Below are 26372 nucleotides of genomic sequence, written 5' to 3'. Positions count from 1 at the left end.
CTATCTGCACTTTAAAGGATCTCTTTTAGACAGATATTAAAAATATATGTCTCATTTATTTATAGGACTTCTTTATAGTTGGGCGACTATTGACTTGACAAACCCATTTGACCTAAAATATGACTAAGAAGTGTATTTGTGGTTTGTTTATTAGCTGAGACGTCTGTCCCGGGCTAATCTGTTTTCTGGCTCTACTCTTCCAGCAGGCTGATGGAAAAATAAAACCCAAAGAAGGAAGTGGATTCTTAACAGTGATCATGAAAACTGCTTTATTCTCAGGGCATTTTTGCATGGCATTAGCAACTAAAAGGCACCACTTCAGCCTGGCACTTAAGCTATTTGCTTAATCAGGGCCTGAAAGCAGAGGAGAAGGAGGAGGAATAGCATGGGTGTTATTCCCACAGAATTTCTTGGAGCGTTAAATGGCTAATAGGGACAAGGTTTAACTGTATGATGTTGCAGTGGGTGAAATTCGGGTTCTTTTGATGACGTAGCCCAAAACTGGCAAAGGAATTGCAGCCAACAAATCCCTGCCCAGAGCAGGGAGGGTAAGATACAAAACTCTGTCCTGCAATGGAATCAACTCTCTTAGCTGCACCAGGTGCTTGGCAAATGCTCACCCCAGTTTAGCGAAGAAATGTTGGGGAAAAATTCTCCCACCCTGAAAGATTGCTAAAACTACTGAAATTACCAGAAGCACATCAGGAAAGCCAGCCGAGAATGCAGCTCAGCCCACACTGCCACCCCCTCCCCTGGATCAGCTCTGGATGTAACACTTTGCTCAGAGTGTTTTTTACTCAATACTCCTGTCGATAACTCATCACATGCCCTTCAGCAGCACCTTTGTCACATCAATGACTTAGAGCTCTTTCAGGAGCTCAAACGACCCTTCCGTGCCTCATTCCCTGCATTACTACAAGCCATTTGCCTGTAAATGTGTTCTTTGGCACCCATCAGTGCATCATTGACCTTGCCAGTAAGGCCACAGCATCAATACACATCAGAACAACTTGGTATCGACCATTTAATGTCATGTACAAAATCCTCGAATCGTTTAGGTTGGCAAAGACCTCTAAGATCATCCCAACTATTACCCCAGCATTGTCATATTCACCACTAAACCATGTCCCCAGGGCTTGTGTCATGGCTGTGCTAAACCAGACACCTCAGAGGTTTGCAGAGAAAAGTGCCTGAGCAGGGCAGCCTATCCCAGAGAGCAAATGGATCCCAGCACAGAAAGATAAAAACGAGACACAACATACAGCCACTATCGGTGTCACGGGGAAAAGATTGAGATTTTGGCAATCCGGGCACATCTTCCTGCTGGGAGCTGCTCCCAGGACAGCAGGGATCACCAGCAGCCATCCCATGGCACAAATGGCAGCACTGTGCCACTGCCTTGCCTCGGGTGGGTCTCCCACGGCTGCTGCTGCAGATGTGACCCCAGAGTGCCAAGTGCCAGGGGCCTGGAGGTTTGGCAAGGGGAGGATCACTCCACATCCCTTGTCTTCCTCCTCTTCCTGAGGACCTGGTGTTGCCCACATTCATGAGGCCAGCTGGACCTCTGGGCTGTCCCACTGTGACTATTCCAAAATCTCTCCCCCAGGGATGTGTGAATGTGCCTGTGTGTTTATATCTGCCAGAGCATCTGGGCCACAGGGAAAATCAACTCTGCCCTCACTGCCAGGGCAAAGCCTCCACAGCCAGTTATTCCTCACCTCCTCCTCCTCCCTCTCCAAAAAAAGAAAAAAAGAGCTTTGTTTACAATTGCAACATCAGAGCGAAATAAAATAAGAGGTCCTTTTATCTTCTTTTCAAGGTTTTGGATAAAGAAATTTTCCAGCTTTTTCTGCACAGCACTGAGCACTTGAAAACATGATCCTTCAGAGAAGGAAGGGCCATAATTCTATATTATCATCTGCCTGCTGGAGCCGTGGCTGCCAGCCAGCCAGCAAATGTCACACACTCATTGAGAGGCTGCGAGGATTGCAACACCGTGCTGGGAGCCACGCTCTGGGACTGCCCATGTGGAGCAAAGGGGAAGGGCAAGAAGGAGGAATCAGAAGGAATTTTGGATATCAGAAGGAATTCCTTCATGGAAAGGGTGGTTTAACACTGGAAAGGGCTGCCCAGGGAGCAAATGGAGTCACTGTCCCTCAAGGTGTTCAAAGAATGATTGGATGTGGCGCTCAGTGCTCTGGTCTGGTGGTGACAGGGTGGTGACAGTCACAGGTTGGACTCAATGACCTTGGAGATCTTTTCCAACCTAAATGATTCTGTGGTTGCATGACAGAGTAATGACAAAGGTTTGGATCTCTCCAGGAAACTGTGGTTCCCAATTTGGGGGTTAGGAGAAGGTGAGCACCTCTCTGAGAGGACAGATGATGGGGTGGCTTCCATTGCTGCCACCCACAGAGGAGTTTCCCACTTTTTGTTCACTAAAAAAGAAGAAACAAAAAAGTGAAGAGAGCTCTGTTTTCTGCTGCCAGACATAATCACTAACTCCAAAACCTGAAAACAAACTCATACAGCAACTTGACACATGATCAAGGCTTTACATATCCACCAATGTGGGAAGAAAATGTCCCCAAAAAATTCACTCGTTGTCACAGAGAGCTCATGTGTTAGTACCAAAGTGGCTGTCGGAGTGCCTTTAATGACAGTTCACCTGCTCAGCATTTCACAACGAGCAGACAGCTACGCTTCCTTTCCAGTTCAATCCAGTTTATCTCCTCTCCTCAATAGGGTGAATTTGCCATCCCCATGCACTTTGAACCAGTTTTATGATTTTATCTTCATGGCAACAAGCCTCTGCTTTGAGGAAGAGCACTTATTAACTAGAGACAGCGTCGTTTTCAAAGTGATTTATTTTATGAGAGTTTTGAAATAAATGATCAGTCAGTGATTGGCCATAGGGGAAAAGCATATAAAAGCTTACCACATGCACTGAACATACCATCTGGTATCCTTTAAAATCTAGCTTCAGGGTGGCTCAGCTAATTCTTCAGAGCGCTTGATGTTCACAGAGCACACTGAAGCATGAATTGAAAAGCGAGTGACATCGCCCTGCAAGAATCAACACTGGAACTAAAGATTAATATCTTACATCTCACTGTTCCAGCGCATCAGCAAGAAACTGGCATTTTCTTAATGAAAGCTGACATTACATTCCAGAATTTTAAACTTGATTTAAAAAAAAAAAAACAACTTTTTTTTCCGAGTTGGATGGCAAAGTGATGCCTGCACTGTGTGCCGTTCCTCCTGACTGGCTGATGTAAAAGGGAGGTACAACAAAGATATTGTTATTGTTCCTTTGAATTTACTGTTCACGGCATGAACAGCCCTCCGGGTGTGATAAAGTTCCCTGCCTCTGATGCCTGTCACAGCTCAAGATCTGTGCTAATGTCCCTGAAAAGTACCGAATCAGACAATTTAAGTATTGTCTGTTGGTCTTTTACCCCAAAACAAAGGCTGAGGCAGGCAATTATGCCCAATTTTGTCACTGAAAGACAAGAGAGATGCTGAAACCGGAGGGAGTTCAGCAGGGGCCACTGGCACAGTTGGGAGCCAGAGCATGAAGAAAGGCTGTGGAAATTGTATTTCTGAGCTGGGAGAGAGGCTGGGAAGGAGCTCAGGGCAGCCTCCAGCCATCCAGGCGGGTGGCACTGAGTGGGCAGAGGTACGTGCCAGGAGAACAAGCCACGAGTCCAGCAAGGGAAAGTCTGACAGGATGCAGGGAATAATGGCAGCACTCACAGGGGCTGCTCCCAGGCATGGAACATCCAGAGAGGTTGAGCAATCTCTGACTTTGGAGACACTCAGAACTCAGGCAGACAAGGTTCATAGCTGTCCCTGTTCTGAGACAGAGGTTAGACCAGAGCTTCCTCCCAACCCAAATATTTACACTCAGCTGAGCTAAAAACAGAGTGGCCAACACTTGGAGCACACAGGCAGGGTGCAGGCCCTGCAATGAAGAACTGCCCTCACATTACTACACCAAACAGCCTTTCTGAATAATTTAAATTCACTGTTTCACCCCAATGTTTCTTTCATTACATAATTTAGTGTGCAAATTAATATCTTGCAATAGGATGTGGCCAGGGCTCGGTGCTAGCCCTTCCCAAGACCTATTCCTGGCACTGAGATGAATCAATTGAATGTAAATTCCACACTGGCACAGGCTGCCCAAAGAAGCTGTGGTTGCCTCAGTCCTGGCAGTGTTCCAGGCCAGGCTGGATAGGGCTTGGAGAAAATTGGGATAGTGGAAGGTGTCGCTGCCCATGGCATGGGCTTGGAACAAGGTGGTCTTTAAGGTTCCTCCCATCCCAAACCAGTCTGGGATTAATTTTACAGCCTTCACATATACACACACACAGCTGAAGAGCTGCATTTGCCCAAGGGAGGAGAAAAAGTTCAAAAATGCATCATTTTCTACTTCTACACATTGAATGATCCTAATGTGAAGCTCAGCGAGGTTGGCTGGTGAGATTATTGATTAAAAGTGCTTATGCAGTCCCAGCCTGATATTTAAAGTGAGACATCACCACGGTTGTCAGCTGCATGTTTGCTCATTAATTAGGGTTTCTAACTAGCAGATTGCTCAGGAAGAAACGTCAGGCTCTGGGGACTCCTGCTGTCACCACTGGCAGCCCAGGACAGCACCCACAGGGGTGCCCTTTGAAGTGTGGAGAAGCAAAGGCGCCCTGAGCACAGCTGGGAGGAGCATTGAGTTCATTCTTATTTGCTCGTTTCTGCCATGCCAAAAGGGCTGCTCCTACAGGAACTCCCAGTGATCACTGAACTCGGAAAGGCAATTGTGAGAGCTGTGAAGTCAGCCCAAAATTTCTGTGGCTTTTGTTTAAATTCAGAGGGCAGGTGGTTGTGTCCTTATGGGAGGAGGTCTATAGGAAATGCCCAGTTAGTTTGGGTAGTAATTATTTATGAAAATTAGTCAGTAAAAACATTGCAGTTTCACGCCTGTTAGCTACCACAGAATTTCAGAATGGTTTAGGCAGGAAGGGACTTTAAAGCTCATCTTGTTCCACCCCCCGCCATGGGCAGGGACACCTTCCACTATCCCAGGTTTTCCAAGCCCTGTCCAACCTGGCCTTGGGCACTGCCAGGGATCCAGGGGCAGCCACAGCTTCTCTGGGCAACCTATGCCAGGTTCTCCCCACCCTCACAGCCAAGAACTCTCAATCTCCCACCCATCCCTGCCCTCTGGCACTGGGAGCCATTCCCTGGCTCCTGTCCCTCCATCCCTTGTCCCCAGTCCCTCTGCAGCTCTCCTGGAGCCCCTTCAGGCCCTGCCAGGGGCTCTGAGCTCTCCCTGGAGCCTTCTCCTCTCCAGGGCAGCACCCCCAGCTCTCCCAGCCTGCCTCCAGCCCTGGAGTAGCTCCATCATTTCCTCTGCACTTGCTCCAGCAGCTCCACCTCCTGATTTTGGGGGTCCAGAGATGCACACAACACTGCAGTGGGGTCTCAGGAAACTGGAGCACAGGGGCAGATCCCCTCTTTTCCCTGCTGCTCACTCTCTTGGGAACATAGCCCAGGACATGGGCGATTTCTGGGCTGCCAGCACCCTGCTCCTGCCACTGAATTATCCGTGTTCCTTCAGAAAAGGCCAAATAACGACCTTGAAAAGCACAAACAGATGCTCCCTCCCAAGGGAAGGGCGCCAGCAGCATGTGCTGGGCATCGGCCGTGCCCGCGTTTCTGCTGAGTTTAACAGAATTCTGCGGGCATGGAAAGGCTCGGGATTTGTGCCATAGCTGGGAAGGGCAGGGCAGGCGTGAAAAATGCCAGTCACTTGTTTTTAGTATTTTAAACGTTTAATGGTAATAAAGTGGTTATAAAAATAGTAATAAAATTAGAGTAATAAAAATTTGGACAATTAGGATTTAGGATAATACAAGATAATAAGAACAAAGAGTTACAGACGGTCCAGGAACCTTTTCTGGGCAAAATAAGCCTGAAAAAGGACCCACGTTAACAAAGGATTAACCCTTAAAAACAACAGCCTGTTGCATGTTCATACACTTCATACATGATGCATAAATTCCATTCAAACACAGGATTCTGTCTGGTCAGTGTCAACTTTTTCCTCTTAATCCTGAAGTCATCTTCATGGCTGAGCGAGGCAGGAAAAAGTTCAATTCTTCTGATAATGGAGCAATAAATTCTCTTCCTCTGAAAGACTTCGGTGTCCTGTGGCTGCTATCTGGTGCGAGTACCTCATTCCTTTCTTAAAAACATAACCCACATACATAGTTTTTATTTTAATTTTATGTTATATCCTAAAACTATATTTAACACACTTTAAAAAATTAATACAGCATAAATTTCTAACATAACACATATCATATTCAATTTAATATTTGTGAAAAGCCAATCATAAAATACGCATTTTTCACAGCAGGGAACCACACCGTGTGCTTAGGCCCTGCCACAGGGGCTACGGACAGAGAGACACAGAGCGAGAGGGGAAAGGGAAAAATGCAGATTTCAGGTGCAGTTTTAGGTTTGAAAAGTGAAAACACATGATTTGGGATAACTTAAAGTGAAAATGTGGTGGTATTTTGTGCAAGGTGAGGGGAAATCCCGGCCAGTGGTCATGGCCACAAGGCTGACAGAGCTCTCAGGAGTGCGGTGGAATTGTTGGGGCTATCAGGATTGCCTTTAGTCGTTCCTACTCGGCAAGAAGAAAATCAGATTTGGATTTTCAGCGGTCATATAGATCCATTAGAAACAGCTGTTTGTATGATTATTGATTACACAGTTTATACGATTGTTAATTACACTGTTAAACATGGCAGGAGTTGTGCAGCTTCTGCTGAAGTGTTGGCACTGGCAGCTGTACGTCTAAACAAATCAATGCTCTTGGAACTTTTACTGGAACCATCAATGGTAATTTACCTTGGACACAGAAATAACATTTTAATTTCTTAGTAGTTAAACTGATATTTTTTTAAATCTAAGAATATTTCGACTTTTTTTTTCCCGTTGAAGGGACAGAAAGTAACAGCTTTTCTTTGTTGGTTTCTTGGAGCTTTTACTGGAACCATCAATTGCAATTTACCTTGCACACAGAAATAACATTTTAATTTCTTAGTAGTTAAATTGATATTTTTTTTTACAGTAAGCATATTTCTACTTTTTTCCCCGTTGAAGGGGAAAGTAAGCGCTTTGCTTTGTCGGTTTCTGCTGCAGGTCTTAAACTGCACGGCGCAGATTCTGATTCACGGACGAGAGGAGGCGACAAATCAAGATACAATTTAAATTTTTTTTTTAAATGAAAGCGGTGAAAATGGCGGTGAAATGGTGGCGAAACGCTGTTTGAGAGCAGCTCTCGGGGCCGACAGGCCGGGTCCCCTCAGGGGCCGCGCCCGCCCCTCAGGGGAGGTGTCACGTGACCCCACCCAGCCCGCGCGGCGTTTACGGGCGGAGAGGGGCGTGGCCTCATGATTGATGGGCGTGGACTCTACCGCATATGACGTGGGCGTGGTCATAGGGTGGGTGTGGCCTATGACGCGCGCTGCCGGCGGGAAAGGGGCGTGGCCTTACCGGGCCCGGGCGGTGCCGGTGACGCAGCGGCCGTAGAGGGGCGTGGCCGAGCGCGCGCCCCTCCGGTGTGGCGGGGGGTGGGCGTGTCCGCCGTGACGCAGTTCCGGTTCCGGTGCCCGTCGCGGTGGCGGTGGAGCTGCGGCCGCCGCGTCGCTCCGGGCCTGCACCGGCTCCCCCCGCTCAGGTACCGGCACCGGCCCCGCCGCCGGCAGGGGAGCGCGGGAGGGCGGGGGGGCTGCGGCCGCGGGGCCGCCGGGCCGCGCCTCGGCCATCCCGGAGGTGCCGCCCCGCCTGCGGGGGGCGGGCGGTGCTGCTCCCTTCCGAGCACCGGGGGTCGCTCGTGGCGGGGCCTGCTGGCTCTGCAGCGGCGCTGGCGTGGCTGGGTTCAATATTTGCTCGGCTTTTTTATTTATTTTAATTATTTTCGTATTTTGCGGCCGTGGTTTATTAATGAGCAAATCAATGAGCGCGGATTGCATTTAAGTGAGTTTAAGTTCAAGCTTCCTGTCTACAGAAGGGCTCGGGAAAGGCGGTGTGGCGGAGTTGGTGAGAAGTTGGTTTGTTAGATTTTAACGTGTTTAATGCAGCTTGATGTACAGGGCATGGCCAGCACTGCGTGGTATCAGGTTTGATTTCTGATGAAAAACTTGTTTCCAGGAGAATTCCCTGGAGAACGGGGCTGATCTGGTGCTCCTCAGCCTTGGTGGTGGAGCTCCTCATTGCCAGTACAAAAGTCGCTGCTTTGTGATTTTGAAAGCAAAAATGACACACCCTGAGAGTGCCCTTCCTAGGGGCTGAAGGAAAAATCCGTGGTGAATATTATGAATATCAGGCCAGCCCTGCGTTTTGGGTATTCTTGAAGCTTGAGTTCATTCATGTGCATGTTAACAGTGCCAGCTGAAGGAAGGTGCCAGGTGTAAAAGCTGAAAAGGGATTTTTCTGCAGCAGAAATGTGTCTGGGGGTGTGTGGATCAGAGGTGGGGGTGCACTGGGACACGTGGGTTTGGTGGTTTTTAGGTGGTGGCACACCAAAACCCTGTTTGATGGTCATTGCTCAGAGTCAGAGTGGTCAATTATGATAATAATGATAACGATTAACTGATAATGCTCGAGAGGAGAACACAGGAGCGCTGGCGCTGCCCTGGATCCCTGGGAGTGCTCCTGGACAGGCTTGGGGCAGCCTGGGGTGCTGGGAGGTGTCCCCGAATGGCAGGGCTGGCATGGGATGAGCTTTGTGTCCCCTCCACCCCAAACCCCTGTGGGATTCTCTGATGGGAGGCTCTGTGGCCCTCAGGATGATTTCGAGCTGGAATCGTTGCAAGCTGCTGCAGTCACAGGTCTGTTCCCGGGGCTCTGGGCAGGGGATCTGTGTTGTGCCCTGGCTCTGTGGCACAGCTGGCACAACCGGGGCACCTCCCTGTGCTCCCCTCTGCTGGGCTGGGGAGCAGCTGTGGGGCTGGAGGGCCTGCTGAGGGTGAGGAGCTGGCACAGATCACAGATCCTCATGGCTTTGTGTTCTGCAGCTCTTGGACACTGCCAGCTCCTCCTCTGCTTTGAGGAATTGTTTTCTTTTTGGTAGTGGACAATTTGTAGCAAATGCCACCATGACATCTGTCCTGAAAATCTGAAGTGTTATTTTTGTCATTTTTTCATTTATAATAGACAGGGAAAGGGGCAGAAATATCCCCAGACCTCTCATAGACCCTGATGAATTACCTGTTGGGTTAGTTTGTCAATTAACTTTATTTTCCCAATGGGTAAATACCCAGGGTACACCAAATTATTTTATGGTGTGAGCACTGAGGAGACTTTAGGGATGGGAAGGGGCCAGAGGAGGTGATCAGAGGGCTGCAGTGAGGAAAGCTGGGAGGGTTGGGAAGGTTCATCCTGGAGAAGAGAAGGCTTTGGGGTGATCCAGTTGTGGCCTTGAGTACCTGAAGAGTCTGCAAGAAAGGTGGAGAGGGGCTGGTTAAAGTGACAGGACACAGGGAATGGCTTCCCAGTGCCAGAGGGCACGGCTGGTGGGATTTTGGGCAGGAGTTGTTCCCTGTGGGGGTGGGCAGGCCCTGGCACAGGTGCCCAGAGCAGCTGTGGCTGCCCCTGGATCCCTGGCAGTGAGCAGCAGGGAAAAGGGGGGATCTGCCCCTGTGCTCCAGTTTCCTGAGACCCCACTGCAGTGTTGTGTGCATCTCTGGGACCCCAAAATCAGGAGGTGGAGCTGCTGGAGCAAGTGCAGAGGAAATGATGGAGCTACTCCAGGGCTGGAGGCAGGCTGGGAGAGCTGGGGGTGCTGCCCTGGAGAGGAGAAGGCTCCAGGGAGAGCTCAGAGCCCCTGGCAGGGCCTGAAGGGGCTCCAGGAGAGCTGCAGAGGGACTGGGGACAAGGGATGGAGGGACAGGAGCCAGGGAATGGCTCCCAGTGCCAGAGGGCAGGGATGGATGGGAGATTGGGAATTGGGAATTCTTCATAATGAGGGTGGGGAGGCCCTGGATCCCTGGCAGTGGATGGGCCTTGGAGCACCTGGGACAGTGGAGGAAGGAGTCCCTGCCATGGCAGGGGTGGAGCTGGATGATCTTTAAGGTCCCTCCCAGCCCAAACCATTCTGGGATTGTCTAAAGGCCGCCTTTGAAGTGTTGATAGTTAACGCCTGAAGCTGCAGAAATTTGCATATTTTAGAAAACATTTAGAAGCCGTCAAAGACTTGGTGTCTCTTCCATTTTCTCCGGGTGCTATGTTGGGTAGTTCCACTTATGTGGGCAGAGATGCTGTTGTGGATGAGGTGGTGCTGGCAGGAATTAGTCATGGTGGAGTGACAAAGGAACCTCTCTGCCGAGGCTGCCGTGCCACCCAGTGGAAATGCAGCACTGCCTGTTGCATCTCCAGAAAACCTTTTTTTTCTGTGTTTGAAAGATGATCTTGGAGACAGGAACTAAATCTGGCACATCAAGTGTTGGATTAATGTCATACAACTCAAAAAAAAAATAAAATAGGGAAGCAGTTGATGCTTAGTTTTGGGTTAGAAAAAGTGCTTTGGATGGCTCTTCCTAATGAGGGTCTGTAAGGAACTGGTGGTGGATAAAAGCCAGGAAAGGCAAAAACATGAGAAAAATTGCTACTACACCATAGTTTCAGTGAGATGGATGCAATCCAAGAGGGTTTGGAGCTTCAGAAACCATCGTGGAGCTGCTTTGTTGTGGAAGCTGTGCAGTAGGATGGATTTAGCACAGCACACGTCGCACCAGAACCAGGCACAGACCTCCCTGAGAGTCACCCCTGCTTGTGAAGGCTCTTGGAGGAGCTCTCCTGCCAGAGCTGGGTTGCAATTGAGCTTCCCAACCTTTCTTTTTTCCCAGAGCAGCCTCTGTGATCTCACCTCCCTGCTGGTGATTTCTGGGAGCAGCTCATGGAGAGGATGGATATCCATGGGTGTAATTTCCAGGCAGGTTCAGGGAAATCCTTCCTGGCTCTCAGGATAAAGGGTGAGAGGGACTGAGCTCCTGGCAGCTGTGTTTGTGCAGGCATTGAGCATCTCTCTCCATCCAGCTCCCAGGTGGCTCAGGGGTGCTGCCCTGAGCAGCAGAGCTGGACCAGCCCCTCTGCAGCTCTCCTGGAGCCCCTTCAGGCCCTGCCAGGGGCTCTGAGCTCTCCCTGGAGCCTTCTCCTCTCCAGGGCAGCACCCCCAGCTCTCCCAGCCTGGCTCCAGCCCTTGCTTCATTTCTTCATCACCCTCTGCTTGTGAAGGCTCTTGGAAGAGCTCTCCTGCCAGAGCTGGGTTGGAATTGAGCTTCCCAACCTTTCTTTTTTCCCAGAGCAGCCTCTGTGATCTCACCTCCCTGCTGGTGATTTCTGGGAGCAGCTGGATATCCATGGGTGTAATTTCCAGGCAGGTTCAGGGAAATCCTTCCTGGCTCTCAGGATAAAGGGTGAGAGGCACTGAGCTCCTGGCAGCTGTGTTTGTGCAGGCATTGAGCATCTCTCTCCATCCAGCTCTGAGGTGGTTCAGGGGTGCTGCCCTGAGCAGCAGAGCTGGCTCTGGGCTCCTGGGAAGGCAGAGATGTTTCCAGGAGCGTTGGCCTTCAGAAAATAAAGGGAATTTTATCTTACAGTGGATGCAAGCAGGACTTCACTCTGAATGCTGCCAGCTCTGTTGCCTTTCTGCTCCCTGCCAAGTGACTTCAGCTCCTGAACCCTCCTTCCATTTGTTCTTTCTTCATCCCAGCTGCAGGGAGGATGATTTGGAGTAGAGTTGGAATGTGGCAGAAGGAATGTCTGCTGCATGAATGGGATTCTCTGCTGCTATCAGTGCTTGTGCTCCAGGAAAGCTTCAAGAGATAATTGGTAATTCTAATGGCTCTAAAAATCCCATCAAGCCACCAATCAATGTGGGGAGTTTTTTCTAAAATCTTGACCCTAAAAATCCCATCAAGCCACCATATTGTGTGTGGGTTTTTTTTCTAAAATCTTGAGCCCATGTGTGACCTGGAAGGAACTTTAAAATTTAAAATTTAGTTACTTGGGGTTCTTCTGTCTGTCACTGTCTCTGAGTCTGATAATGGAGCATGTGAATGCCTTGGGCAATAATTGTAACAATATAATTAATATTCCTGTAAGGTTCTGACTGGAATTCTTTAACTAGTGTTGAACAAGCTGAATGGAACATAGGTTCCAGATTTAAGTACAGATGAGTTCATCTGTTGTCTGAATGTGAAGGGTAATTTCAGTTTCTTTTTGATGAAATGAAGGTGGCAGTACCCAGATTCAATGTCTGTTTAAAAAACATCCCTGAAATAGGGCATCCTTTCTGCAAGAGGATCCTTGACATGCTTGGCATGGGCTCAGTTATCCCAAATGTTGCCAACAAATGTTGCTCTTGTCTGCTTGCCAAAGTAAAATAGCAACTAAATCTCATTATAAGCTATGCTTAACTACTTTTTTTTCATAAATCGTGCAGCAGAATTGTTCTCTTCATTTTCATGGCACAGAAATATTTGGGAATGATCTGCTAACAAATATTGGGGATATCAGCTGATATTTGGGAAGCAGGCCTGTTTCAGCTGTGTTCACCCACTGCTGGACTTGAATTTACTCCTCACTTTTGTGACAGATCACAGGATTTTCTTCTGAGTTCTCCTTTAGTTTCCTTTCTTCTCTTCCTTCTCTCCCTCGCAGCAAATGTTCCAACTTCTTGTGGGGACTATTTTCAGTCTGGTGTAGATCTGGTTTTCAGTTGGTCTTATCCCATCTCTCCATCTGCCCAAAGAAATGAGGATTCTCTTGACCTGTTTTGGTGGTTTTAAATAACCTGATTATGATGATGAGGATGATTATTATTATCTGTGCACTTGTGTAAAAGGTTTTTTTGGTACTTGTGTATATTAATTGTTTTCCTTTATTTTTGGGGTTATGATAAATAGCTTCTCTGTCCGTAGAGGTAAATTGAACTACAGTACCACCAAAAATCCCCTGCCAACTTATTATTATTGAGTGTGGTTGATTGCAAAAATTATTGAATTCTTAGCAGAAGAGGTATTTCTTGAAGAGAAATTGAGTTTGTAATAGATGTCTCAGACTGCTGAGCTGTAATAGCAGGAGCAGAAACCACTTCCCTGATGTAGTTCAGTTGGTTTCTCAATTTTAAACAAATAATCCTTGATCTGAAATGTTCCTCATCTGAGACAGAGAGTTCTTACTTGAAAGAACAACTGCTGTTATAAATTAATACTGGAGTTATAACAAACCTTTGTATTCATGCAGTTAGGCACTGAATTCCATCAACTTTGCAGATACATATTTCTTAAAAGATTTATTTAAATTATTAGGTGTTTCCTGACAGGTTTATTTAAATTACAAGGTATTTCTTGAAAGGTTTATTTAAATTACAAGGTATTTCTTAAAAGGGTTATTTAAATTATTAGGAGGAACTTGAAAAGTTCACTGTGTTTCCACAGAGGTCTGGGTTGTTCCATGTGGTCGTAAATAACTTGGGAAATGAGATGAGCAGTGTCCTGTTGATACAAAGCCATTCAGGAAAGTAAGGAAGGATTGGGTAATAAATGAGCAAAAATAATTCAATGGCAATAAATCTGCTGTGATTCAGAGTAGATAAATGTAGAGTGGTGCATATAATTTCACATATAAAATGCTGAGCTGACCCTTGACACTGAGGAGTGAAATATTGCCCCAGAAGTGTCAGTTCCATAGGGATCTAAAAGCAGCTGAAAAATGAAGAAATGTTAGGAAGGAAATAGAAGACAAACCAGAGCATAATTATGATACTGTATAAATCAATGGTTATCCCACATCTTCAATTCTCTGTGGTTCTTTCTTGTCATTCATCCCAAAAGATACAAAAGACTTGGAAAAGCCTCAAATTGAGGCAGGGAGAATAATCAGAGGTAGGGAATAATCAAAGGTAGGGAAGAGCTGCTGCACCAGGGTCAGGGGAATAAGCTGGAACTCAGCCTGGAGAAGGCAGAGATGAAAGAAAATGGTAAAAATCTGTAGGATAATGATCAGCATGGGCAGGCTGGGTGAGAACAGACTTGCTGATTTCCTCAGCTGCAAGTGCAAGTAGTAAAATCCAGGTTTAGAACAAAAAAAGGAGGTGGCTTTTGTGCAACAAATAGCAGCCTGTGGAGTGCCTTGCCAGTGGGTGTTGTAGGAACAGCTCTCAAAAAAAGTGGGCAAATGAGACATCCCCTCGTCTAAGTGAGGAAACTGGATTTGTGTGTTTGTGGAAAAGGAATTATTTGAGGGTTATTGCTCCATGGAAATTGTCTACAGCTGATTCAAATACAGATTTGAATCATTGAAGTGTTGGGGTGAGAGTCATTGCTGTTCTTGTTCTTCTCTACTGGTCATAGATAAAATGGGATGCTGGGCTAAATGGCCCTTGTCTGATCAGAGCTAAATATATAATATAATATATAAATGTACAATGTATATAAATAACATAATATAAATATATAATTTATATAATATATATTATATATAAATATAATATATATAATATAAAATATACAAATAATATAATGTAAGTCATTCCTATTCTTGTTCTTCTCTACTTTAAGACAAAATGGGATGCTGAGCTAAATGGCCCTTGTGTGATCAGAGCTGTCCTGAGGTCAGGAGATTGTGTAGATAGTAACAAACTTAAAATACAGTTTCAGAGAAGATTGTACAAATAATATAATGTAAATAAATAATATAATAAAAATATATAATAATATAATATAATATAAATACATAATACAATATATAAATATAAAAATAATATATAAATAATATAATATAGATATATAATTTAGATTATGTGTATTGTATAAATATATATAATATAAATATATAATATATACAAATAATATAATGTAAGTAAATAATATAATATAAATATATAATAACATAATATAATATAAATACATAATACAATATATAAATATATAAATAATATATAGATAATATAATATAAATATATAATTTATATTATATGCATTATATAAATATAATATATATAATATAAATATATAATATATACAAATAATATAATGTAAGTCATTCCTATTCTTGTTCTTCTCTACTTTAAGACAAAATGGGATGCTGAGCTAAATGGCCCTTGTGTGATCAGAGCTGTCCTGAGGTCAGGAGATTGTGTAGATAGTAACAAACTTAAAATACAGTTTCAGAGAAGATTGTACAAATAATATAATGTAAATAAATAATATAATATAAATATATAATAATATAATATAATATAAATACATAATACAATATATAAATATAAAAATAATATATAAATAATATAATATAATATAGATATATAATTTAGATTATGTGTATTGTATAAATATATATAATATAAATATATAATATATACAAATAATATAATGTAAGTAAATAATATAATATAAATATATAATAACATAATATAATATAAATACATAATACAATATATAAATATATAAATAATATATAGATAATATAATATAAATATATAATTTATATTATATGCATTATATAAATATAATATATATAATATAAATATATAATATATACAAATAATATAATGTAAGTCATTCCTATTCTTGTTCTTCTCTACTTTAAGACAAAATGGGATGCTGAGCTAAATGGCCCTTGTGTGATCAGAGCTGTCCTGAGGTCAGGAGATTGTGTAGATAGTAACAAACTTAAAATACAGTTTCAGAGAAGATTGTACAAATAATATAATGTAAATAAATAATATAATATAAATATATAATAATATAATATAATATAAATACATAATACAATATATAAATATAAAAATAATATATAAATAATATAATATAGATATATAATTTAGATTATGTGTATTGTATAAATATATATAATATAAATATATAATATATACAAATAATATAATGTAAGTAAATAATATAATATAAATATATAATAATATAATATAATATAAATACATAATACAATATATAAATATAAAAATAATATATAAATAATATAATATAGATATATAATTTAGATTATGTGTATTGTATAAATATATATAATATAAATATATAATATATACAAATAATATAATGTAAGTAAATAATATAATATAAATATATAATAACATAATATAATATAAATACATAATACAATATATAAATATATAAATAATATATAGATAATATAATATAAATATATAATTTATATTATATGCATTATATAAATATAATATATATAATATAAATATATAATATATACAAATAATATAATGTAAGTCATTCCTATTCTTGTTCTTCTCTACTTTAAGATAAAATGGGATGCTGAGCTAAATGGCCCTTGTGTGATCAGAGCTGTCCTGAGGTCAGGAGATTGTGTAGATAGTAACAAACTTAAAATACAGTTTCAGAGAAGATTGTACAAATAATATAATGTAAATAAATAATATAATAAAAATATATAATAATATAATATAATATAAATACATAATACAATATATAAATATAAAAATAATATATAAATAATATAATATAGATATATAATTTAGATTATGTGTATTGTATAAATATATATAATATAAATATATAATATATACAAATAATATAATGTAAGTAAATAATATAATATAAATATATAATAACATAATATAATATAAATACATAATACAATATATAAATATATAAATAATATATAGATAATATAATATAAATATATAATTTATATTATATGCATTATATAAATATAATATATATAATATAAATATATAATATATACAAATAATATAATGTAAGTCATTCCTATTCTTGTTCTTCTCTACTTTAAGACAAAATGGGATGCTGAGCTAAATGGCCCTTGTGTGATCAGAGCTGTCCTGAGGTCAGGAGATTGTGTAGATAGTAACAAACTTAAAATACAGTTTCAGAGAAGATTGTACAAATAATATAATGTAAATAAATAATATAATAAAAATATATAATAATATAATGTAAATACATAATACAATATATAAATATAAAAATAATATATAAATAATATAATATAGATATATAATTTAGATTATGTGTATTGTATAAATATATATAATATAAATATATAATATATACAAATAATATAATGTAAGTAAATAATATAATATAAATATATAATAATATAATATAATATAAATACATAATACAATATATAAATATATAAAATAATGTATAGATAATATAATATAAATATATAATTTATATTATATGCATTATATAAATATAATAAATATAATATAAATATATAATATATACAAATAATATAATGTAAGTCATTCCTATTCTTGTTCTTCTCTACTTTAAGACAAAATGGGATGCTGAGCTGAATGGCTCTTGTCTGATCAGAGCTGTCCTGAGGTCAGGAGATTGTGTAGATAGTAACAAACTTAAAATACAGTTTCAGAGAAGATTGTACAAATAATATAATGTAAATAATGTGGATATATATTAACCTAAGGGAGTAAAATGTAAGTAATGTGGATATATATTAACCTAAGGGAGCTTAAAAACCTCTTTGATCTGGGCTTTCTGTACAAACCTCCATCCCTGGGACCATTCTCTGTTTAGAAGTCAGTTCTTCACCATCAGCAAGGGCAATACAAGGATTGTGTTTGTGGGGACCAACTTTGCAGTAGTATTTCTACTTTTCACTTGTCTTTTACATTTTTCCTGCTCTTATGTCCCTACACTCTCCCCTAAAGCTTTTTAGCTGCTCTTGGTAATCTTTTTAAACATTTCCTCACCTGTGGTTCTGTGTTAATGTCTCATTGGTCCCTAATTTTTGGTGCCTATTTATGTGGAAGTGAGGAGAGGTTGGGAGTTGGATACACATGAGTGACACCTCTGCAGTCAATTACTGCAGTTGGGGAATGTAAATGAAAACACCCTCTGCCCTTGGTGTTATTATTTATTCTGAAATAACTGGAGGATAAGCCATCAGCAAGCTGTAGTTCTTTTATTTTGGGCAGTGAGATCTGTGTGATTCCAGCTCTGAGGTCCCCAACATGAGAAGGACCTGTTGGGACAAGTCCAGAGGAGGCCATGGAGCTGCTCCAGGGCTGGAGGCAGGCTGGGAGAGCTGGGGGTGCTCCCCTGGAGAGGAGAAGGCTCCAGGGAGAGCTCAGAGCCCCTGGCAGGGCCTGAAGGGGCTCCAGGAGAGCTGCAGAGGGACTGGGGACAAGGCATGGAGGGACAGGACACAGGGAATGGCTGCCAGTGCCAGAGGGCAGGGATGGATGGGAGATTGGGAGCAATTTTGAGGGTGGGCAGGCCCTGGCACAGGTGCCCAGAGCAGCTGTGGCTGCCCCTGGATCCCTGGCAGTGCCCCAGGCCAGGTTGGATGGGCTTGGAGCAGTCTGGGACAGTGGCAGGTGTCCCTGCCCATGGCAGGGGGTTGTAACCAGGTGATCTTCAATGTCCCTTCCAACCCAAACCATCCCATCATTCTCTGATTTAATCATGTTTTGGTTTAGAGGTATTGACTTCACCCACAAGAATCCTGCTTTACCTTTTCCAAATCCCAGTTTAGAAAACACCTGGAATCCTTCCCAGGCATCCCTGTCTGGGCAGGCTCCATATGAAGGCTTAAAATCTTTTTTGCTATTGCAATGTGACCCATTTAGCTCCTGTGTCACACCTGTCTGAGAGGAGGCAGGTGGAGGCTCAGGCCTTCCCTTTCCATGGGAACTTTATCCAGAGAAAAGTGTTTGGGTCACTCTGTGAGCACAGGGAGGCAGCTGGGACAGGGCTAAAACACAGAGAGAAGATTTATTCCCCTTATCTCACCAAGTGGGGATCCCCAAAGCAACACCTGGCACAGGTGTCCTGATCCCTGCCCCAGGAGCTGCTGTGCCCCACATGAGACAAATGTAGATGTCTCAGTTAGTCTTGCTTAAAAATACCTTTATTATTTTCAACAAATTTCACTTTATCTTACCTTACTTTTCAGCACAATGTCTGGAACTGATGATTTTTCGGTAAGTAACAGTTTTTCTTTCCTGAAGATCAGCTGTCACCATCATATTTTCTGAAAAATCTCTTTACCCAGGATTTTTCTCCTGGGAAGCTGAGAAGCCTCAGAGAAAAAAAAAAAAAAAAAAAAAAAAAAAAAACTATAATTATCTGATTTGTTCTCCTGTGTTTTGCTACTTTGGAATGTGGTTGGAAATTGTTTATCCAACATGTGAATTGTTTTTACTTATTGGCTAGTGATGACCAAGCTGTGTCAGACTCTCAAGAGAGAGTCATGAGTTTTTTATTATTATCTTTTTAGCTTTCTGTCTGTATCCTTTCTGTATTCTTTAGTACAATTTAGTTTAGTATTCTTTAATGTAATATAGATCATAAAATAATAAATTAGCGTTCTAAGAGCATGGAGCCAGGTTCATCATTCCTCCCTTTGTCGAGGGTCTCAGAAAATACCACAATCAGCCAGTTGTGTTGATTATTAAAAGCTGACATCGTTTTTTGAAGGAAAAGGGGAGCTGACAGCTGAGACATCTCCTCTGTGTCACAGTAATGGTGTTTTCCTTTTGGGTAGAGGTAGCAATCAATCCCTGGACTAAACATCAGAAGCTGCTCGTGGGTTCTCTCCTGTGGCATTAACCAAGGGGCCGTGCTTTCATGCCATCGGGATAGCTGCAATGGAAATTTAGGGAAATGTTTTCAGGTTTGTGCTGCAGCTGCCTGTTGTTCCGTGTGCTGGGGTCGCCTTTTATCTCTTGGGTTTTTAACTGTGGCCTGTCAGAATGCCTCTGCTGCCTTAGCGATAGGAGCTGCCCAGAAATGAATGTAATCGTGTGTGTGCAGCCACCAGAGCTCCTCTCCTCCCTCGGCAGCTGGGCTGTGTGGGGGGGATGGCTGCAGCCGGGAATGCCGGCCCGCACATTCCATCCTCACTGCCCTTTGTCTTTCAGTTGGCAGATGCTTTACCAGACCAGTCGCCTGCTAAAACCTCCAAAGTGAGCAGCACCAAGCCTGGCCAGCAGCCCGGGCAGCCTCCGCAGGGCTGGCCGGCTTCCAACCCTTGGAATAACCCCAGCGCCCCCCCTATGACTCCAACGGGACTGCCACCCAACACCTCGGCTTCCAGCGTGCCCTTCGGACCTCCTCCCACGGGAATGTATCCTTCAATGCCCCCGGGACCGCCTGCTCCATTTCCTCCTCCTCCTACCGGACCCTCCTGCCCTCCTCCTGGTGGTCCATATCCACCCCCAACTGTGCCAGGTCCTGTCCCACCAGGGCAGTACCCTCCACCAAATATGCCCTTTCCAGAGCTTCCACGACCTTACGGAGGTCCAACAGAGCCAGCTGCGCCTCCTGCTCCTGTTGGGCCGTGGGGATCCATGCCCTCTGGGGCGTGGGGACCAACAATGGGAGGGCAGTATCCTGCTCCCAGCATGCCATATCCGCCCCCAGGGCCATATTCTGCTCCCACCCAGACTCCAGGGGCTGCGCCGACGGTACCGTGGGGGACGGTGCCGCCCGGAACGTGGGGACCGACACCGCCCGGCCCATTCCCTCCGCCCACGGGATCATATCCAGCTCCAGGACTATATCCTACGCCCCCTAATCCTTTTCAAGTGCCATCTGGTCCTGCTGGTGCTCCATCAATGCCTGGTGGTCCCCATGTGAGTATTTCATTTTGGTCTCAAGTTACTCTAAAGTGTTTCACTTTAAAGTGGGGAAATTCAGTAGTGTAAAACCTGTTAGTGCAGGTAAGGAGTTTCAGCACATCTCGAGTTTTGTTCATCAAGTCAGTGGCATAACAGCAATCTAAATATTAAATGTACCAGAATGGCTAAATTATGTTAATTTATATTTATTAAATTATGTCACTATTATGTTATGTTATATGTATAGTATTATATTATAGTATATTATAGTATACGTATAGTATATTATATTTATAGTATATCATAGTATATAATATAATATGATATATAATATAATATAATATTATGTAATATTATGTAATATTATGTAATATTATGTGGTATAATATAATATGGTATAATATTATACCATAGTATTATTTTATTGTTATATCTCACATTATATACATTTATATTATTATTTTATACATATCTAAAAATAATTATTTTATTATTATAGTAGTCTTCCACTGCTTGGAAAAACTCTGAAAGCCAAGAAAAGGGGGAAAGTGTTGTAATAATTCTGAAAGAGGAAATATTCTCATCCCTTTAATCAAGAATAATTGTTCCCCTTGCTGATACAGCAATAAGGAGAGAATAACAGAATATAAGGATGAATTTGTGATTAATTAACAATATTTGTAACTGTGAGTGAGCTGCCATGTGACAAGCCTGTACTGACCATGCCTTATTGTCTCTTGCAGCCTTACCGCTGAATACGTCCTGGGCAACAAAATACTGTAGTTTTCCACCTTCATCCACTACTTACAGAGATTTTTACAGTTTTTGTTTCAGTAATGTATGGGGCTATGAAGAATATTGCCTCTTGTATGTGCATTTGAGGTATGAAGGAGCAGTTTACATCAATTTACCTTGCTCATATGCTGGCATAATTATTTGGTTTAATCAAGTGAAATACAAAGAGAAGAAATCAACTAACACACCTGTGGTTCTTATGTTGGCAAGTATTCCTTGGAAAAAGAGGAGTTGCCATGTAAGGATTATAAAGAATCAGGCCCATGGAATTTTAAAAAGTTAATTCTTAAATTAATGCTTTAAGTCTCGTTGCCAGACTCCTGCTGGTCATTGAACGATGGATAGTCATATTTTGTCTATTTTCAGGTTATTCTAAAAAGTCAATAGAGAAAGTGTTTCAACATTTTAGTCAAGAAACCTAATTTTTGAACGTGCTACAGTAATTCAGACTAACAAGACAGAGCATGTGAACTCGAAGGCTTTCTCAGCATTTTGTACATACTCAAACCAATTGCTTGGTCTGGACTACGGAGGAGAAGAGCCACGTTTGGAAGCCTTGGTGTGACTTGTCAGCACACTGCTGGGGTTCACAAACAGGCATTCCTGTGCAAGTGAAATAACCTGGATGTGCAGTTAACTTTGAATCAGCAAAATGTGAGTTTTATGCATGCAAATGAGGACATCCTGTTGCCAGTTCTCATTCTGTGGTGGTTGGAAGTTTGGCTTGGTCTGTGTAAAGAGAAACTGATCCCCACGTAGGTACTTCCCTATTTCTGACCTGGGTTCTAGTCATTTCAAATTTGACTTGGCTGCTGGGTTGTGTAAACCTGGCAGACTTTTTCAGAGTCCCTGGAAACTGAACTTGAGCTTAAAACCCAACCTGAGCATTCCCTTCCCAGCAGTTTTTGGCACAGTCGTGTCACAGCAGAGATCCCCGTTGGGCGCGAGGGGCTCTCGTTGGCTGTCCCTGGGAGCAGCCCCTGTTCCCAGCTGGGTGTGTGCATACCTCACAAAGTAGGAGGAATTTGGGAGAAATTGAATGTCAGGAAGCCTGTGCACTGCTGTGCAGCTGCCTCTCCCCAGGGGCACTGCCCTGAGCTTTCTTGTTCTTGCCATATCTGTGCCAAGCACGCCCGCGGGGTTTGCCGAGGCCGCGGCTCTTGGTGGTACTTCATGGCCTGCACTCGGACCACGGACAGTCTGTTTCCTCCCCAGCTGGGGATCTCCTGACTTAGCCTCTGTGGGTAGAATTAGGAACAGATTTTGCTTCACATGGTAGCTCATTAGGGAGTCTTTGTATCATGGAACTGTGAACACGAGTTAATTCTCTTCCAGTGCTTTCGTGGCTTCCTGCATGCGTGCGATGGACACAATAAAATAAAAGCACATGGGGTGACCTGGTGGTGATGCTCCTTGGTAGTTGCAGCCTTTATGGCAAAGTCCTACAGTATTTTTGCAGGAGAAAGCAGCCAGATGAGCTGTGGCTGCTTTAATCCAACATCATGAAAGCTGATAGCAAAGGAATGTCTATTTTTTCTTTTAGGAAGACAATACTGGAGCTAAACAAAAATACTTTAACACTTCAACTTAAACCCCAGCAACTTAACCCTTGGAATAAGTACCAAAAGTGCAAGTCTTCACTAACCTTAAAAAAAACCCCAGTTACCCCCCAAGCAGACTTGGCAAGACTAATTAAAAATTAACATAAGCAACATTGACTGCATTTGCTTAAGTGCTTTTTTGATACCTGCAGCCTTAGACTGTAAATCATTGTAATGAAAAAAACATTTATTCCAAATGAATGGATCATGCAGTAGCAGCCCTCCAGTTGGAATTGCACTGGCCATATGTCTCTGCAGGGAATGGGAAGAGGTAGGAAAGGATAAAGCAAAAGTAGCAAGTAATGATTTTTGGAAAGGGGTTTTGTAAAAGTAACTAGACTTCTAGGTTCTTCCTGAAATAGGCAGGATTTATTACTGGAACATTTAGGCTAAAATTCAATATATATGGGATGTTTTTCAATGTATATTCGTATTTCTTGAGGTCATGAAAACTGTTTCATAACCCCTTTGTTTTTGTGAGCAGAGTTCTTTGCATAGCAGTGAAAAGGGTATTCCTGTTAATCTATTGTGTAAAAACTCAAGGTGTCACTATATACTGTGTAGTAACTTTATCACATGTTATGTCAAGTGTGAGCAACTTCTGGCCTGAAGCTTTTGCAATGGAATTTGTACATTTCTATGCATCATTTTGAGTTCAATTGCTGAGGAGTTTGTTTTGACTTGTGCTTTGAGGTTGACATACTGCATTTGTTTACAATACGAAATATAAGCAATCACATCTTTAAAGTATAGATTATCACCTGCTGCTGTATTTTCTTTAGATGAAACAAATATTGCTGTATGATAGTGAGAAGCTATAAATACAGGATTTGATATTTTTTTGAAAATGCTGTCACTTTTGTATAAGATTAGACATTAAACGTATTTTCAAGACTGTTGTGTTCACTGTTTTTCAATTCCTGCTTTTGACATGCCTGTGTAGACTTTTGCCTTGAATGAATAGTAAAAATAGGACATCCTTGATTTGCAAAGCCTGAATATAAAATCAGAATTACTTGACTTCTGTGAGTGTTTTTCCTCTTCCTTTTGTGATATTTGCAGCCTGTACATGAGGGATATTAAATGTGGATGGGACCATGGCTCTGGTGTAGCATGTCAGCCCCAGGTACTGCCTGCTCACAAATTCCTTGGTAATTAGGAGAGAAAATATCTGATCTTGCTTGCTCCAGAGGAGGAATGAGACTGGTTTTTACCTGTGAAGAGTTGTGTGTGTGTGTTTTCCCTGCCCCTGAACCATTCCTGTGCCAGATTGACGCACGTGGATGTGATAAGTGACCCCCAATCCCCTGTTCTTACACACTTGCCAGGAGTTTGATGGGATAAAGTGAATAACAGAAACTCCAGGGCTTGGCATCAGTGTGAGCTGCTGAATTTGGGCATCACTTGTGGCTGCATTTCCCTGTATTGGCTTGCAGAGCAGTCACACTGAGCTGGCCAGTGCTGCTGCCTTGGTTCACACCTTCACCCTTCAGGGCAGGTAAAAATGGCAGCAGTGAGCAGGAAATAATGGAAACAAAAAGCTCTTTTTAGGCCATGGTCCAAAAATAATCCTGACATCTGTTAATAGAGCAGTGCAGTGTGTGGGCAGTGCTTTGTCCTGACTGTTCAGCTGTGGGATTGTCCCTTCCTCTGGATTTCCCAAATGAATTCTGTCTGCAGCTCCTGTGCGCCAGTGAGGACATGGCCATGCAGATCCATTTGTGTTAATTGCTGCCCTGCAGACCCAGGAAACTTCAGCTGAATATTTTTGAGGGACCAAGTCCTGTGAGAGGGGGCTGGGAAGGGGCTCAGCCTGGAGAAAAGGAGGCTCAGGGGGGACCTTGGGCTCTGCACAGCTCTGAGTGCAGTCTGGGCTCTGCTCCCCGGGAACAAGGGACAGGATGAGAGGGAATTGATCTGCACCAGGGGAGCTTTAGATTGAATGTTAGAGGAAATTTCCTCCTGGAAGGAATGGCCCAAGCCTGGCACAGCTGCCCAGGGAGCCCCATCCTGGAGGGATTTAAAGGCTGTGTGGATGTGGCACTTGGGGACAGGGGTCAGTGGTGGCCTTGGCAGTGCTGGGGGAATGGTTGGACTCGATCTTAGAGGGCTTCTCCAAACAGATTCAGTGGTTCTAAGTGTTATTTATTTATATAATTCTTAGGAGAGGAGTAAAAGCTGTTCAGGGCTGTTGCAGAGTGGTCAGTGCAGGGTTCATCCCGCTGTGGATATGTCAGTTCTGCTCCTCTCCTGTGAAGGAGGTGCCCAAACTCCTGTGGGTGAGCCCAGCTCCACTGCTGTGCCCAGCCACCAATGGATCCACTGCCCAGCCACTCCAAACTGTCCCAGGAGAGAGAGGTGGTGATCACAGGGTGGTTTGGGTTGGAAGGGGCCTTAAAAACCATCTCATTCCACCCCTGCTGTGGGCAGGGATTCCTCCCACCTTGATAGGAAGGGTGTCCTGAGCCTCAGTGCAGTGAGAGCCCTTCAGCATCCGTGGAAGGATGAAATGGTCCCATGTGTATTTTTATTAATATTGGCTGCCCTATTTCTAAATATCAGAATTCCAGTTGTTGGAGGGCAATTCCATACACACCAAACAGCCATTTATTCACCAGGCACTGGTGTCTGAGTAATGAAAAAACAAAAGTTTCAGCTTTCACCCAGAGCTTCCAGCCAACTCCTCCACACTCCCAGTGTCCCACCAGGGTGTGCTCACCCCAGGCACAGGGGATGAGCAGGGGGATCTCAGGAGGATTGGACCCCAACGTGTCCCTGGGTTGGTGTTGGAGGTGTTTGTGCCCTGCAGGGCAGTGAGCTCTGCACCCACAGCCCCCATCCCTGGGCAGGGGTCTGGAGAGGGCTGGTGCCTCCACTGGTGTGATAAATCCTCTATTTCACTCACTGCTGGCCCAGCTTCCCCATTTCCAAGGGTGATGTAGTGGGATGAGCTGCTGTAACTTTTCCTCTGCTCTCACAGGCCAGTGGAATGAGTTAACTAAAAATGCCAGCTGATAGCAGAGAGGGGACGTATTTTTGGTCACTCTTACCTGCAGAACCTCTCAGGTTTGTTGGAAGTTGTGGCTGCCCCACCTCTGGAATTGTCCAAGGCCAGGTTGGATGGGGCTTGGAACAACCTGGAGTCCCTACTCATGGCAGTGTTGGAATTGGATCATCTCTAAGGTCTGATCCCACCCAAACCACCTGGGATTCTGTGATAGTTTTGTTTCTGAGGTCCCCTGGCTGGTCAGGCTGTGCTGTTTGGTGGCAATGGGACTTTGCATCCCCTGAGC

At 43.2% G+C, this 26372-nt stretch overlaps 1 protein-coding gene across 3 annotated transcripts; it reads left to right on the top strand.

The window, feature by feature from the left end:
- Window positions 1-7680: 7680 nt before the first annotated feature.
- On the top strand, window positions 7681-23974 carry MAPK1IP1L (mitogen-activated protein kinase 1 interacting protein 1 like). 3 transcript variants are annotated; one of them, XR_009274822.1, is made up of 5 exons: window positions 7681-7747; window positions 19018-19045; window positions 19985-20698; window positions 21427-21565; window positions 21845-23974. XR_009274822.1 is itself a non-coding variant. In XM_058806336.1 (4 exons), the coding sequence occupies exons 2-4, from the start codon at window positions 19022-19024 to the stop codon at window positions 21436-21438; spliced, it is 750 nt and encodes a 249-aa protein (XP_058662319.1). In that variant the 5' UTR covers window positions 7681-7747; window positions 19018-19021; the 3' UTR covers window positions 21439-23974. The 3 variants fall into 3 exon arrangements, 2 of the variants coding, with proteins under 2 accessions (XP_058662319.1, XP_058662320.1); XM_058806336.1 differs by having other exon boundaries at window positions 21427-23974; XM_058806337.1 differs by lacking the exon at window positions 7681-7747 and adding an exon at window positions 16858-16987 and having other exon boundaries at window positions 21427-23974.
- Window positions 23975-26372: the final 2398 nt, after the last annotated feature.

The sequence above is a fragment of the Ammospiza caudacuta genome, chromosome 6, assembly GCF_027887145.1.
Source record: "Ammospiza caudacuta isolate bAmmCau1 chromosome 6, bAmmCau1.pri, whole genome shotgun sequence".
Lineage (NCBI taxonomy): Eukaryota > Metazoa > Chordata > Aves > Passeriformes > Passerellidae > Ammospiza > Ammospiza caudacuta.
Note: the sequence above shows the minus strand (reverse complement) of the source record. Positions and strands in the feature narration are given on the sequence as shown.